This window comes from Ursus maritimus, unplaced genomic scaffold (assembly GCF_017311325.1).
Source record: "Ursus maritimus isolate PB19 unplaced genomic scaffold, ASM1731132v1 scaffold_24, whole genome shotgun sequence".
Lineage (NCBI taxonomy): Eukaryota > Metazoa > Chordata > Mammalia > Carnivora > Ursidae > Ursus > Ursus maritimus.
In genome coordinates this window covers 33,082,488-33,099,060 of record NW_024424897.1, presented here as the reverse complement: position 1 = coordinate 33,099,060, position 16,573 = coordinate 33,082,488, and the positions used below count along the sequence as shown (strand labels likewise).

At 40.3% G+C, this 16,573-nt stretch overlaps 2 protein-coding genes across 9 annotated transcripts in view; one reads left to right on the top strand and one right to left on the bottom strand.

The window, feature by feature from the left end:
* Window positions 1–6,521, bottom strand: part of RPS6KB1 (ribosomal protein S6 kinase B1) — a 37,997-nt gene extending 31,476 nt beyond the window's left edge. For 3 of the 4 annotated variants that reach the window (XR_005837465.1, XR_005837466.1, XM_040640921.1), the window contains exon 1: window positions 6,290–6,521. Coding sequence is in view for 2 of the 4 variants with exons in the window: in XM_040640921.1 (XP_040496855.1) it covers window positions 6,290–6,430 (141 nt within the window). In the remaining 2 variants the exon portion in view is untranslated. The remainder of the gene's footprint in view (window positions 1–6,289) is intronic. The other variant, XM_008695463.2, reaches the window with a different exon arrangement.
* Window positions 6,522–6,673: 152 nt separating this feature from the next.
* Window positions 6,674–16,573, top strand: part of TUBD1 (tubulin delta 1) — a 36,868-nt gene continuing 26,968 nt past the window's right edge. Inside the window, exons 1-3 of one of the 5 annotated variants that reach the window (XM_040640918.1) lie at window positions 6,674–6,915; window positions 7,741–7,956; window positions 10,986–11,133. In XM_040640918.1, coding sequence (XP_040496852.1) covers window positions 7,785–7,956; window positions 10,986–11,133 — 320 coding nt within the window. In that variant the 5' untranslated portion in view covers window positions 6,674–6,915; window positions 7,741–7,784. Of the gene's footprint in view, window positions 7,957–10,985; window positions 11,134–16,573 lie in introns of all 5 variants that reach the window. The other 4 variants (XM_008695465.2, XM_008695464.2, XM_040640917.1 and 1 more) reach the window with 4 other exon arrangements.

Genomic DNA, 16,573 nt, shown 5'->3' with positions numbered 1-16,573 from the left:
GGGACATCTGGATATCCACATGCAAAAAAATACTTAGATCTCCTACTTCACACCATATTCCACCACACTAAAAAATTAACTTAAAACTCATCACAGGCCTGGGGTGCCTGGCTAGCACAGTTGGTTGGATGTCGAACTCTTGGTTTTGGCTCTGGTAGTGATCTCAGGGTCATGGGATTGAGCCCTGCATTGGGTTTCATGCTTAGCATGGAGTCATCTTGGGATTCTCTCTCCCTCTTCATCTGCTCCTTCCCACTGCGTGCACACACTCTCTCTCTCTCAAATAAATAAATAAATCTTCAAAAAAAATTTATCACAGGCCTAAATATAAGAGCTAAAACTACAAAACTCCTAAAAGAAACCTAGGATGGAGTAAATTTTCATGATCTTGGGATAGGCAATGATTTCTTTAGAAACATCACCAAGGGGCGCCTGAGTGGCTCAGTCAAACGTCTGCCTTTGGTTCGGGTCATGATCCCAGGGTCCTGGGATTGAGCCTCATGTCGGGCTCCCTGCTCAGCGGGAAGTCTGCTTCTCCCTCTGCCCCCACTCATGCTCTCTCTCTCGATCACTCTCTCTCAAATAAATAAAATCTTTAAAAAAGACAAATCACCAAAAGCACAAATGATTCAAGAAAAAAAAAAACAATAAACTGGACTTATTCAAAATTTAAAACTTTTGTACTTCAAAAGACACTATTAAGGAAGTGAAAAAACCCACAGAATAAAAATATATAAAGAACATCCACAACTCAAAATTTAAAAATAACCCAATTTTTAAAAAATGTGTTAGACTCTGAATAGGTATTTCTCCAAACAAGATACACAAATGGTCAATAAGCACCTGAAAAGATATTCAACATCATCAGCCATTACAGAAATGCAAATCAAAATCACAATGAGATACCCCTTCATACCCACTAGGATGGCTATAATTAAAAAGACAGAAAAGTAAGTTGGGCAAGAAGTAGAGACATTAGAACACTGGTACACTACTGTCAGGAATGTAAAATGGTGCAACCTCTTTGATAGTTTGGCAATTTCTTCAAAATTTAAACATAGACTTAACATATGACCCAGCAAATCTACTCCAAGGTATCTCCCCAAGAAAAATAAAAATATATGTTCCATAAAGACTTGGGTACAAATGTTCTTAGCAGCACTATTTGCAACAGTCAAAAACTGAGAACAACTCCAATGAACATCAACTGGTGAACTGATAAATAAAATGTGGTTGATATACACCATGGAATACAATTTGGCTAAATGTACATACTACGACATAGATGATCTTCAAAACATCATGTTAAGTGAAAGAAGCCAGACACAACAGTCCACATACTGACTTATTCTATTTATATGGAGTGTCCAGAAAAGGCAACTTTATAGAGATGGAAAGTAGACTACTGGTTACCTAGGGGTAGAGGTGGCAATAAAGAGTGACCATAAATGGGCCCAGTTTCTTTTAAGGATGATAGAAATGTTCTAAAACTAAATTACAGTGATGGTTGTACAACCTTATAAATGTACTAAAAGTTACAGAATTGTTAAAAAAAATACCTTGGCAGTAGAAATTCAGTTATTGATATTATAAAATATAGCTTTAAAATAAGTATTCTTGAATACAGTCTGGTTATGAGTTTTCCAATTTATACAAAAGGATATCACTTAACTGGGCTCTCAAAAATGATGTTTTTGTAAGTGCTGAATCACTAAATTGTACACCTAAAAATAATATTACACTGTAGGTTGACTAATTGGAATTTAAATACTTTTTAAAAATGGTAAGTTTTTAAATTTTTACTGAATATTTTAAAATAATTTTAAAAATATTTAGGTGAACACATCTTCCTTCAAAGGTACCAGTACACATTCAAACTACACAAAGAAAACTGATAGCATTCTTTAAAAAGGGATGCTTAAATGCCCCCAAACTGTAAGTTTTCAGCCAAAATTTGCTCGTGGTATGAATAAGTCAGGATGAAGTCTAATACCAGCAATGCATGTTTCAACATTAGACTGAGCCAAATGGATGGAGCAGTATCAAGGGAAAAAAAATTCTTGCAGTTTCAACTTGATACAGTTTCTTTTGGGGGGGGTAGGGGTAGTTATGGCTAACGGTTTTTTGGGTCTCTGGTGCTTCATATAATCACCTATCAGATGGCTTCACTTTAGAGACAAAAGACTAACTTCTCTCAAATGTGATAAAATTGGTAATATATAATTGTTTTTACTTTAATGTTAGTTTTACTTAATTTTAAATTAAAGACCACAGGGTAGTTAACACTAAACCATGACTTTGAAGCCACCTAGAAAGATATGCCCTGTGGCAATGTTTCATTTCCGGAGCCAGCCGGGCCTGTATTACCACCTGCATCTGTGTTTATAACTTCCTACAGTTACCTTCTGGAGCAGAGCATTTAAGGCAAAATGCTTTTCTGCTACCCCACGTTACCTTTAGAAAGGTTTCACACCAGAAGCATCAGGCTAACATATATAATACATAGACAACTCTCTTTCACAGGAAACTTTTTAAATTTTTTTTCTTTTGCTTTAAGCTTTATGACCCATCCAATGCTTTTTTTCATGTGCTACTATGTTTGACAAGTGAATCCTGTTCACCTAAGGTACTATTCAAGATATGTTTCAAACCTGCCCACCAAACTATTTCCAAAGTTTTAAATTAAAATTGTATATAAATTCAAGTTAATATGCCTAAAATCCCAAAGAGGGAACATTTCATAAAAATGTAAACAAATTGTTGCAGAATGGGTGAAATATCCTTAATCCAGATATTCATTATACTGTTTATCCACTTGCCTGGCTTTTTGCTCACAGACATTTCCTTATAAAATAAGATTCAGTAACCCAATGAATTGGGAGAAAAGGAGTAAACCTTGCTCAAAATCTTGAGCTATTTAAAAGTGCTTTATAGTGCCTATTATAATGCAGATAAGCATTGATGTTTTTTATAATTTTCCTAACTATTTGCTATAGCACTTTATTTTTCAAAGCACTAAAAAATTTTAAACTTTTTGCTCAATAAAAAGCTGATATCCCAATCTGAAACTCATGCAGTAAGCTTCTGTGACTACTTCAAATTTTGAATTAGTAGAGTAAAAATTAAGAATTAGACTTTTCTATTACTCTTTTAACTTTGTGTCTCCACAGAAAACAGAGGTTTCCAACATCTTCATAATCTAATGAAAATCTCTAGAGGAAAACTTTCCCTTAGTTTCAACTCACTCTCCCCAAATTATACCATCACCTGTGAAAAACAAACAAAAAAGACCCAAATCCACCCATCTATCCCCCTCCCAAAAAACGCTCTTACCCATTGCTTTTTAATATAGTCCTTTGAGGTATTCAATCAGGGTCTTTTCTTAGGTAACAGATATTCAGCTTTATCCATAAATGCATTCATTTACTGTCCTCATTCTTTACTCACTGAAGAATTAAATATGCTGTATAAATACATATATTTGGGGGCGCCTGGGTGGCTCAGTCGTTAAGCATCTGCCTTCGGTTCAGGTCATGATCCCAGGGTTCTGGATCAAGCCGCATCGGGCTCCCTGCTTGGTGGGAAGCCTGCTTCTCCCTCTCCCACTCCCCCTGCTGGTGTTCCCTCTCTCGCTGTGTCTCTCTCTGTCCAATAAATAAATAAAATCTTAAAAAGAAAAGAAAGAAAGAAAACATATATTTGCTAATATAAATTTAGTGTAACATATCTAAAAAGGCGTATATCTCTAAATAGGACCAATAATTTAAAAAATCCTACAGTTTCAAAAATGCAGCACCTCTGTTATAAATGCATTTATTAAGTCTCTAGGCATAGATGAGGGTAAACTTGAACGTTTGGTTTCCTGGCAATGAGTAACACTGACACGCTGTATTTCCATGAACTAGCTACCTGCTTAATATGCCAGAATATTTTCAGAGGACAGTATTTTATATACTTTATCTCACATAATCCTCATTTTACAGAGAAGAAAAAAGTGTCAGATCAAGAAATTTATTCTAACTCACACAGTCAGTGACAATGCCTGGAGGGATCTGAATTAACTTCTCACCCACCACAGAGGTACAGTATGAACAAGACTAGTAAATATAATGAAGAAGCTATGCAATGAAGCCTGCAGGCTGAATGGAGTCAGACGACATTACTAGTTAACTATTAGTTATCTATGTGGTCTTGGGCAATCACCTCTTTGGTTTATGGCTCAGTTTCCTTACTATACAATGAAGAAGTGGGGCTACTCTGATACGCACCGATGTTTTAAAAGTTTGTGCACTAAATGTTGCATATTCACCAATACCCAGATTTTCCAAGAATCTAAACTTCTCTTGATTTTCAGAATTTTTAAATTTTGTTTTAGAGAAATCTGGATGTCACTGAATTTCCTCAGGTGGCCAACCCAATCCCATTCTCAACTCTTTTCACTTATCCACCTTGAGGAACCTCTTAGAATAACAGATCGAAAAGAAGTATTTTTAACTCCAAAAGGATTGCTAAGTAAGGCTCTTCTTCAAAATCCTCTTTACCTTTTTCTCCAAAGTTCCCCTCGCCAGGGTAGTGGTCATATTTCTTTCTCTTTAATATTTCTACCAATCTCTCTGGCCTCCTCTTCCTCACTCTCTCAAAAACCTGTTTGCTTGTACCCAGCAAAATGAATGTAGAGGAGTAGGCCAAAATACATCTCAAGGAGGTCCCACTTCATAACAGAAATCTTAATACAGTGTTTTACTTCCAATTGCTTTAATGTCTCCTGAATCATCCAGTTTTCTCCCCTGCCCTGCTTCAAAGCTACTGTCATATGGAGCCAATATAATTAATGAGAGTATGAAATACATAGTGAAAGTAATTCCATATTTGTTTCAAATTGTATGTAGTATATCAGGCATTCGATTAAGAGGCTAACTGGAATTCTGTAAGCAAACATACTAAAAAGTACCCATCTCAATACCCACCTTACAAACTGTGTAATTTTTATTTAGACTCATTTGTTTATGAAAAGAACAATATTATTTCAACCCACTTAGTTTCTTACAATGTTCAGAGCTCTTTATTTATAGCATCTCAATCTTTCGCAACAACTTACTTTCCAGAAGAGGAAAATCAGGTGAGGAAAAGGGAAGCCCCTAGTATAGTTAGAGCAAACATCTGACACCAGTCCTTAACTCATGTACTCGCCTGGACAGTGGGATTTAAAATCTAAATTACCATGAGGTTATCACGGATGATCATTCGCCCAGAATCAGTGATTTAGTATGACAACAGTGTTTTTGAACTTCAAGTGCAATTTGTGATTTTTCAATAAATTTATCTTGAAAAAAGAATGATATTCCATATAGAATTACAAACTATTAAGACAGCAAAGGTAAAACCATGCTATGCATTAGGAAAAAACAATTCTAAATTTAGTACCCTAAATTACAGCAAGGAAAGCCCTCACACCACCATTCACAAGTCTCAGTTCAAGCAATTTATTTTTGGCAAGCCAAATCACAGCTGTCAACGCTGGTTTTTTTCCACCCCCAAATTACACAAAGTATTTTGAAAAAAATGTAGACATCTTCAACTAAGGGAAAAGTTACAATGCCGTGTGTCGTTATAAATGCTTTAAAAAAAAAAAAAGTCACACGGAAAGGGGGGTTAAAAAAAAAAAAAGCAAACAAACAAACCCTGGAAGATGCAGCAGAGCCCCCTTGCTCCCGAAATAAAACTCCTGGTGGCTGTAACAGCAGCGGCAGCGCTACTCCCGACAGAAGTTTTCAGCTGTCACTTCTAACAGCTGAGCGCTTCCTAGGAGAGAAGCGACAGGCCGAGAAGAGAGGTGGTTGTGGGAGGTCTGAAGATGTAATACTTGAAATCTTACACTCGAAGGGAAACCCTTCCGCACTTTACCTGCACTTAAGGGACACCCAGAAAGCGCAGTCCCCCTCCCCCCAACATGCGCTTACACCACTCGCGCCCCGTCACACTCAAGTTCAACAGCTCGAGGAATCGACCACGCGCCCTTTCTTGTTCCCTCCACAAATAGACTGCTCCCGGCTGCGCTGATCTGGGGCTACCGGCACGACCTGCACCTGCAAGCCCCGAAGCGGCCTCACACCTAGGGCCAGGTCCGCCCCGCCCGCTCCCCTGCCTCGGACCGCGCGGCGCCTACGCTCCTCCTAGTGACTACTCGCGCCCCCCCGGGTCTCCACGCTCTCTGACGCGCCGGGCTTCCAGGGCCCGCGCCGCCGCCCCGGCCCTGTCACCTCGGGCCCCCCGGGACCCCGGGCCTCACCCCCTCCTCCAGCTCATCCTCAGAGCCCGCGTCCTCTGGCTGGTCCAGGTCTATGTCAAACACTCCTGCCATGTCCTCAGCTTCCCTGTCTTGGAAGTCCGGCACTGGGTAAAAGCCGTCCCGCCTCCGTCGTCGCCTCATGGGCCCGGACCCGCCGCAGCCACCGCCGCTGCTGCCGCCATCACCGGCTGCTTGGGCTCAGTGCGTCTGCGCCTAGGCCCTAGACTGGCTCCTCAAGTTCAGCGCTGGAGCATGCGTACAAGGTTCTGTGAAGCCGAACTGTGGGCAATGAACATGCGTAGAGCAATCTCCTGGCTCAAGCTACTGGCAGAAACAGACGCAGAACCCCAGCCGAAGCCTCTTATGGTAGCTAGATCATGCGCATTGTCGGCTAAAGCCTTTGATGGACAATGAGCATGCGTACCCTGTCTGAAGTTGATAAATTGAAATTGAACATGCGTAATTAACCTTTCTGAATAGAAAAAAAAAAAAAACACAACAAAACTCTTCGTTTGTGAACATGCGCATTCGTTCCCCGTAGCTTTTTTGGTGTTGAAAGTGAGCATGCGCATAATGAGGGGGTTGGGCCTCTGAAGTTTAAACTGGACGGAAACGGCTGGTTCTGGGTCTGTCAGTGAGTGGGGTTTATGGGGCGCTCTTGGGACTGATGGGGAAAGGGTGAAACTTGGTTTTGTTATTCTATTTCAGTGTCCTTGCGAAAGTCACATAGCCTTTCAGAGTCTTAATTTCCTTATTTATTAAATGAGAATACCTAGTTTGCAGGATTGTTTGAAAATTTTAAGTACAGTCTGGCTCGAAAGCCTCTGTTCTTTGCAGTGCTGCATAGACCTGGTGTGAGTTCTTTACCAAAAATTGCCTCTTTCATTGTTAAAAATAGTGAAGACTTGCTCTCCTATTTCATCTGGTCCTCTCTTCCCAAGCTTTGTCTTCCTTGCTGTCTACCTGAGCTAACACAAGTCTTTCTTGTGTTATTGGAGTTACCAGGCCAGAAGGTAGAGAGAGAGAGAGTCATTACTTAGAAGAGAGAAAAATAAATGTTAATTAAATGTACAGTTGTCGAGCTAACTTCTGCATTCTGTGTGTCCCTGTAGTGTGAAGTATATACTAGGAATTCCTTCAACTAGCATTTGTTTTGTTTTGTTTTGAATGCATGCTTACGGACACAGAGAATATAAATCAGATTTCAGAAACTCTTGAACTGTCTATGAATGCATTTGGGTACAGTAAATTCCAAATCCCAAAACTATGTAGCGAAAGAAAACAACTTCCTTGAATGATTAGCTCCTTAGACAACATAGCTATTTCATCTATAACACCAGATATATGGCATTTTTAAATTATATTTTTATCAATGTACATATGACATTTTATTTGTTCCTTGTTTATTAGTACTGTAAGTGGTTCTCAAAGCCTATATTTTTCTGTTACAGGTTGCTCACTTTTTTGAGAGAATAGGCCTAGTTTGCATCTCAGCATGTCAATAGTAACAGTGCAACTTGGTCAGTGTGGTAACCAGATTGGTTTTGAAGTATTTGATGCTCTATATACTGACTCACACTGTCCCCAGGGACTCTGCTCTAAAAGAGAAAATGAGGCATATCAAGCATCTTGCAAAGAAAGATTCTTCAGTGAGGAGGAAAATGGAGGTATGTGTGATTCATCTATATTCCTCTCCTTTACTCTGACACCTTCAAGGCCAGGTCCTCCACATGGTGTCTGAACCCCATCTCTTCCCATCTTTCTAGGCAATGACTTTGCTCTCAGCCCTTTGTTTCTGTGTTAACAACCTTTGCCTCTCCCATCAGCACATGAGCATGCTCAGATCTCACCAACCTAAAACCAACCAACCAAACAACTTAAAACTACAGCTCTTTTCTTTTCTTTTTTAAAGACTTATTCCCTGGGGCATCAGGGTGGCTCAGTCAGTTAAGCGGCTACCTTGGGATCAAGCCCCACATCGGGATCCCAAGTCAGCAGGGAGCTTGCTTCTCCCTCTCCCTCTGCCTGCCGCTCCACCTGCTTGTGCTCTCTCTCTCTCTCTGTCAAATAAATAAAATCTTTAAGAAGAAAATTTTATTACAGTTTATTCCAATTTTATTCTGTGGGGTGGTACAGAGATTTGGAATAAGCTTTGCAATTTTTTTTTAAAGTAAACTCTATCCCCAATGTGGAGCTCGAACTCACAACCCCAAGATCAAGAGTCACATGCTGTACCAACTGAGCCAGCCAGGTGCCCCGAGGTTTTCTTCTTATCTCTTTACCTTCTCATCTAAGATTCTCAAAGGAGAACACTTTTTAACCAGCTACAGTCCTGCTTTAGCCCTACACCACCACTGAAGTGCTCAAAGAAAAGTTCCTAGGGGACTGGAGGGGTGGGGTAACTGGGTGATGAACATTAAGGAGGGCATGTAATGTAATGAGCCCTGGGTATTATATAAGACTGATGAATCATAGTCCTGTACCTGTGAAACCGATAGTACATTATATGTTAATTAAAAAAAGTTCCTAGTGGGGCACCTGGGTGGCTCAGTCTGTTAAGCATCCAACTCTTGATTTCAGCTCAGGTCATGATCTCAGGGTTGTGAGATCAAACCCCGCATCAGGCTCCATGCTGGGTGTGGAGCCTGCTTAAGATTCTCCCTCTCCCTCTGCCTTTCCCCACCTCCCTCTCTTAAAAAAAAAAAAAAAAAAAGTTCCTAGTAATCTCCTAATTACTAGATCCAGTGACTGTTTCTGTTTTCTCAATTCACTTAACTTCTCTCCTGAATTTTATAAATTAGATATAAAACTCCCTCCTTGAAACTCCTCCTTAGTCTCTGAACTTTTCTTCTCCAGTGGTTGCATCTCAGGCTCTCTCTCCTCTGTCCTCACTGGTATAGTTCTCCCCCGGCAATTTCAGTTACTCTTGTAATTTGCTAATTTTTTGACACTAGCAACTCTCAAGTCGGCAGCCTAACCTCTCTTCCAAGCTGCAGACTGATTAGTGGACATCTCCACCTGCATCCTGTACCTCAAACTCAACATCTCCATACCCTAGGGCATTCATTATTTTTCCTTTAGAACTTGGGTTCTTAACTGCCCACATACCATCAAACATAATGATCTGCTTAATTTACCTCCTACATATCGCTTCTTCTCTTTACATCTTCACTGCCATTGGCTTATTTCTGGCTCTTGTCCTCTCTGAATGTTTGTTTCAAGACATTCCTTCTGGTTTCCCTGCCTTGACTCTTGTGTCTATCATACCTATCTTCTACACTGTTGTATTTAAAAAGTCATCTGATGGGGCACCTGGCTGGCTGAGTCCGTAGAGCATGTGACTCTTGATCTCAGGGTTGTGATTTCAAGCCCAGTTGGGTATAGAGATTTAATTTAAAAATAAATTAAAGGGGGGCGCCTGGGTAGTGCAGTCGTTAAGCGTCTGCCTTCGGCTCAGGGCGTGATCCTGGCTTTCCGGGATCGAGTCCTACATCGGGCTCCTCCGCTGGGAGCCTGCTTCTTCCTCTCCCACTCCCCCTGCTGTGTTCCCTCTCTCGCTGGCTGTCTCTCTCTGTCAAATAAATAAATAAAATCTTTTAAAAAAATAAAATTTAATTAATTAATTTATTAATTAAAGGGATGCCTGGGTGACTCAGTCATTAAGCGTTTGCCTTTGGTTCAGGTCATGATCCTGGGGTCCTGGGATCGAGTCCTGCATCAGGCTCCTTGCTCAGCGGGGAGCCTCCTTCTCCCTCTGCCTGCTCTGCCTGCTATTTCTCCCTGCTTGTGTTCTTGCTCACTCTCTGACAAATAAATAAATAAAATCTTAAAAATTAATTAATTAAAAATAAAATAAAAAGTCATCTGACAATTCCTCACTTGCTTGAACATTTTCCAGTAGTTTCACATTATCTTAAAGATAAATTTTTCAGCTTTTCAGCACTGCATACCAGGACTTCCAAGATCTGAGCCCTGCCTGCTTTGCATCCCCATTCATCACTTCCTCCACACACCCCCCCCTCTATCTTCTGCTTCAACAACCCTGAGCTGTTTGTTGTGCCCATGGTGTTTTATACATTTGAATGTGCTACTCTGTTAATGTGGATTCATTGTGGGTCATATCACATCATACTGTGATCTAGCTTTATCTCTTCCACTAGCCCTTCTAGGGCTACATTGATGTTGTCTTCATCTCTGTGTTCCCAGCACAGTACATGGCACACTGTAAGCTCTCAACAGATGACTGTAGACCTGACCCAGTTATCATTTTTATTTTAAAGATTTTATTTATTTGACAGAGAGAGACACAGCGAGAGAGGGGACACAAGCAGGGGGAGTGGGAGAGGGAGAAGCAGGCTTCCCACTGAGCAGGGAGCCCAATGCAGGGCTCGATCCCAGGACCCTGGGATCATGACCAGAGCCGAAGGCAGACGCTTAACGACTGAGCCACCCGGCGCCCCTGACCCAGTGATCACTTTAGCGCACACTGATTCATTCTACTTAGTGGAATGCTAGGCATTATAAACCATCTGCATATACCTGCTGCTGCCCACCTGAATTTCTAAGCACTATGACAGATCTTTCTAGACTTAACCTTTGGATTTTTTTTTTTTTTTTGACCTAGAAATGTGTGCTCCGAAATAACCCAAATAAGGCATATGAAATATTTTTCTTTTGGTCTTTTTCCTCTCTCTAGTTCCAATTGCCCGGGCCGTACTTGTTGATATGGAACCCAAAGTTACCAGTCAGACACTGTCCAAGGCTGCCCAGTCTGGCCGATGGAAATATGGACAGCATTCGTGCTTCTGTCAAAAACAAGGTTCTGGGAACAACTGGGCATATGGGTAAGAGTAATTCCTCATGATTTTCGGTTTAAACACAGCTACCTGGACAGCACAGTTACAACTGCATAGTTGATATCCCAAGCACATAATCTTGAAATTGCTATTTTAAAATTTAGAATGTGACTTCACCCAGAAGAAACTCTTCATTCTATCTCATGTATGTCTGTGCTTCAGGTCCAGGTAATGATAAAACCAAGGATCTCTGGCTGCAGGACTTTCCACTTCTTCACTGTCATTCCACCAGCTAACTTATTATCAAAACAATATCTTTATCTAGCAGGTATTCCAGCTAATAGGGAACACAACAAGGCAGTAGTATGTCCTGGGGTTCTTTGGAAAATTCCTATGCGTGGGTCTTACTTCCAGAAATTCTGATTTAATTGGTTTAGGATGAATCCCGGATGTTGGGATTTTTTAAAGCTTCCCTCAGGGATTGTAATGTGCAGCAAAGTTTGAGAACTACTGCTTTAGGGGTATTGTTATAAATATTGAATATTATTTTGCACATAAACTTGCAGAACTACCTGGTAACTTAATAAGTTTTTTCTTTTTTTTTTAAATGATTTTTTATTATATTATGTTAGTCACCATACAGTACATCCCCGGTTTCCGATGTAAGGCTCGATGATTCATTAGTTGTGTATAACACCCAGTGCACCATGCAATACGTGCCCTCCTTACTACCCATCACCGGTCTATCCCATTCCCCCACCCCTCTCCCCTCTGAAGTCCTCAGTTTGTTTCTCATAGTCCATAGTCTCTCATGTTTCATTCCCCCTTCTGATTACCCCCCCTTTCTTTATCCCTTTCTTCCCCTACCGATCATCCTAGTTCTTATGTTCCATAGATGAGAGAAATCATATGATAGTTGTCTTTCTCTGCTTGACTTATTTCACTTAGCATTATCTCCTCCAGTGCTGTCCATGTTGTAGCAAATGTTGAGAACTCGTTCTTTCTGATAGCTGAGTAATATTCCATTGTATATATGGACCACAAGTTCTTAATCCAGTCATCTGTTGAAGGGCATCTCGGCTCCTTCCACAATTTAGCTATTGTGGACATTGCTGCTATGAACATTGGGGTGCATATGGCCCTTCTCTTCACTACGTCTGTATCTTTGGGGTAAATACCCAGTAGTGCAATGGCTGGATCATAGGGTAGCTCAATTTTTAACTTTTTAAGGGACCTCCACACTGTTTTCCAGAGTGGCTGTACCAACTTGCATTCCCACCAACAATGTAGGAGGGATCCCCTTTCTCCACATCCTCTCCAACAATTGTTGTTTCTTGCCTTGTCTATTTTTGCCATTCTAACTGGCGTAAGGTGGTATCTCAGTGTGGTTTTGATTTGAATTTCCTTGATGGCTAATGATTTTGAACATTTTTTCATGTGTCTGTTAGCCATTTGTATGTCTTCATTGGAAAAGTGTCTGTTCATATCTTCTGCCCATTTTTTGATTTGTTTATTTGTTTCTCGTGTATTGAGTTTGAGAAGTTCTTTGTAGATCTTGGATACCAGTCCTTTATCTGTAGTGTCATTTGCAAATATATTCTCCCATTCCGTGGGCTGCCTCTTAGTTTTTCTGACTGTTTCCTTGGCTGTGCAGAAACTTTTAATCTTGATGAAGTCCCATAAATTCATTTTATCTTTTGTTTCTCTTGCCTTTGGGGATGTGTCATGAAAAAGGTTGCTTTGGCCGATGTCGTAGAGGTTGCTGCCTATGTTCTCCTCTAGAATTTTGATGGATTCCTGTCTCACATCGAGGTCTTTCATCCATTTGGAGTTTATTTTTGTGTATGGTGTGAGAGAGTGGTCAAGTTTCATTCTTTTGCATGTAGCTGTCCAATTTTCCCAGCACCATTTATTGAAGAGACTGTCTTTTTCCCACCGGATGTTTTTTCCTGCTTTATCAAATATTAGTTGCCCAAAGAGCCGAGGGTCCATTTCTGGGCTCTCTATTCTGTTCCATTGGTCTATGTGTCTGTTTTTGTGCCAGTACCATGCTGTCTTTGTGATCACAGCTTTGTAGTACAGCTCGAAATCCGGCATTGTGATGCCCCCAGCTTTGTTTTTCCTTTTCAACAGTTCCTTGGAGATTCGGGGCCTTTTCTGTTTCCATACAAATTTAAGGACTATTTGTTCCAGTTCTTTGAAAAATGTCCTCGGTATTTTGATCGGGATAGCATTGAAAGTGTAGATTGCTCTGGGTAGCATGGACATTTTAACTATGTTAATTCTTCCAATCCATGAGCATGGAATATCTTTCCATCTTTTTATGTCTTCCTCAATGTCTTTCAAGAGTGATTTATAGTTTCTAGAATATAGGTCCTTTACGTCTCTGGTTAAGTTAATTCCAAGGTAACGTATGGTTTTTGGTGCTATTGTAAATGGGATGGATTCCCTAATTTCTCTTTCTTCGGTCTCGTTATTCGTGTATAGAAATGCAACTGATTTCTGAGCATTGATTTTGTATCCCGCCACGTTACTGAATTGCTCTATAACTTCTAATAGTTTGGGAGTGGCTTCTTTTGGGTTTTCCATATAGAGTATCATGTCATCTGCAAAGAGAGACATTTTGACTTCTTCTTTGCCAATTTGAATACCTTTGATCCCTTTTTGTCGTCTGATTGCTGTTGCAAGGACTTCTAGTACTATGTTGAATAATAGTGGCGAGAGTGGGCATCCTTGTCGAGTTCCTGATCTTAAGGGAAAGGCTTCCAGCTTTTCCCCATTGAGAATAATATTTGCAGTAGGCTTTTCATAGATGGCTTTTATGAGATTGAGAAATGTACCTTCTATTCCTACACTCTGAAGGGTTTTAATCAGGAAAGGATGCTGTATTTTGTCAAATGCTTTTTCGGCATCGATTGAGAGGATCATATGGTTCCTGAGTCTTTTCTTGTTGATATGATGTATCACGCTGATTGATTTGCGAATATTGAACCACGCTTGCATCCCAGGTATGAATCCCACTTGATCGTGATGGATAATCCTTTTAATGTACTGTTGGATTCTATTAGCAAGTATCTTGTTGAGGATTTTGGCGTCCATATTCATTAGGGAAATCGGTCTGTAATTCTCCTTTTTGAGGGGGTCTTTGCCTGGTTTGGGGATCAAGGTAATATTGGCCTCATAGAATGAGTTTGGTAGCTTTCCTTCTGTTTCTATTTTTTGAAATAGCTTTAGGAGAATAGGTATTATTTCTTCTTTGAATGTTTGGTAGAATTCCCCAGGAAAACCGTCCGGGCCTGGAGTTTTGTTATTTGGAAGGTTGTTTATCACTGACTCAATTTCTTCATAATTAATTGGCCTGTTTAAGGAATCAATTTCTTCCGGTTTCAATCTTGGTAGTTTATAGGTTTCCAGGAAGGATTCCATCTCTTCCAGATTGCTTAGTTTATTGGCATATAGCTGTTGATAAAAATTTCTAATAATCCTTCCAATTTCAATGGTGTTCGTCGTGACCTCTCCTTTTTCATTCATAATTTTAATAATCTGGGTCCTTTCTCTTTTCTTTTGGATAAGTCTTGCCAGTGGTCTGTCAATTTTATTGATTCTCTCAAAGAACCAGCTTCTAGTCCTGTTGATCTGCTCTACTGTACTTCTGGTTTCTGCTTGATTGATTTCAGCTCTAATTTTGGTCAACTGCTTCCTCGTGCGTGGATTAGGCCTGTCCCTCTGTTGCTGTTCCAGCTTCTTGAGGTGAGAATATAAAAACTGCATTTTAGATTTTTCTATTCTTTTGAGTGAGGCTTGGATGGCTATGTATTTCCCCCTTAGGACTGCCTTTGCAGTATCCCATAGGTTTTGGACTGTTGTATTTTCATTCTCATTGGTCTCCATAAATTGTTTAATTTGATTTTTGATTTCCTGGTTTATCGAGTCATTCCTGAGCAGGATGGTTCTTAGTCTCCAAGTGTTTGAGTTTCTTCCAAATTTTTCCTTGTGGTTGAGTTCCAATTTCAGAGCGTTGTGGTCTGAGAATATGCAGGGGATAATTTCAATCTTTTGGTATCGGTTGAGACCTGTTTTGTGTCCCAGAACATGGTCTATTCTTGAGAATGTTCCATGGGCATTAGAATAGAATGAGTATTCTTTGGTTCTGGGGTGTAGTGTTCTATATATATCTATGAGGTCCAACTCGTCGAGTATGGCATTCAAAGCCTTTGATTCTTTGCTTAGTTTTTGCCAGGGTGTTCTGTCTATTTCTGAGAGTGGAGTGTTGAGGTCCCCTACTATTAATGTATTTTTATTTATATGTCTCTTTATTCTGGTTAAGAGTTGGCTTGTGTATCTTGCTGCTCCCCTGTTGGGGGCATATATATTTATAATTGTCATATCCACTTGTTGAATACTTCCCTTAAGAATAATATAGTGCCCTTCTGCATCTCTAACTATAGTCTGTAGTTTAAAATCCAATTTATCTGATATGAGAATTGCTACCCCAGCTTTCTTTTGAGGTCCATTTGCGTGAAAGATGGTACTCCATCCCCTTACTCTCAGTCTGAATGCATCTTTGGGTTCGAAATGAGTCTCTTGTAGACAGCAAATGGATGGGTCATTTCTTTTTATCCAATCTGCAACCCTGTGGCGTTTTATGGGATGGTTCAAACCATTTACATTAAGACTGATTACTGAGAGATATGATTTTAATGTTGCCATGTTGCCAGTAAAGTCTTTGTTTGTATTGGCTGTGACTTTCTGTTCTGTATCACTCTTGGGGCCTTTTTACTTTTATAGAACCCCCCGTAATATCTCCTGTAGGGCTGGTTTCGTGGTTACAAAATTGGTTAGTGACTGGCGATTCTGAAATGTCTTTATTTCTCCATCAATTCTGAATGACAGCCTTGCTGGATAAAGGATCCTTGGCTGCATGTTTTTCTCTGAAAGAGCTTTAAATATGCTCCCCCAACCCTTTCTCTCATTCCAGGTCTGTGTAGACAGGTCTGACGTAATTCTGATGCTTTTGCCTTGGTACGTGAGAAATTTCTTTGCCCTGGCCGCTTTCAATACTGTATCCTTGCATCTAATATTTGCGAATTGCACTATGACGTGACGTGGCGTAGGTTTGTCGTGGTTGAGCTTGGGAGGGGTCCTCTCTGCCTCTTGGACACGAATGTTTGTTTCCCTTGCTAGATTAGGGAAGTTTTCAGCTACAATTTGTTCAAATATCTCTTCTAGACCTCTGTTTTTCTCCACCCCCTCGGGGATGCCGATGATTCTAACATTGGATCGTTTCATTGAGTCAGTAATCTCCCGTAACCTACATTCGTGGGCGTGGATTTTTTTAAGACCATCTTCTATTTTCATTTTTTCCTCTATTAACCCATCCTCCAATTCACTAACCCGTTCCTCTGCTTCTGCGACCCTGGCCGTCAGAGCCTCTAGTTTTGCCTGCATTTGGCTCATAGAATTTTTAATTTCTGTCAGATTCGCTCTC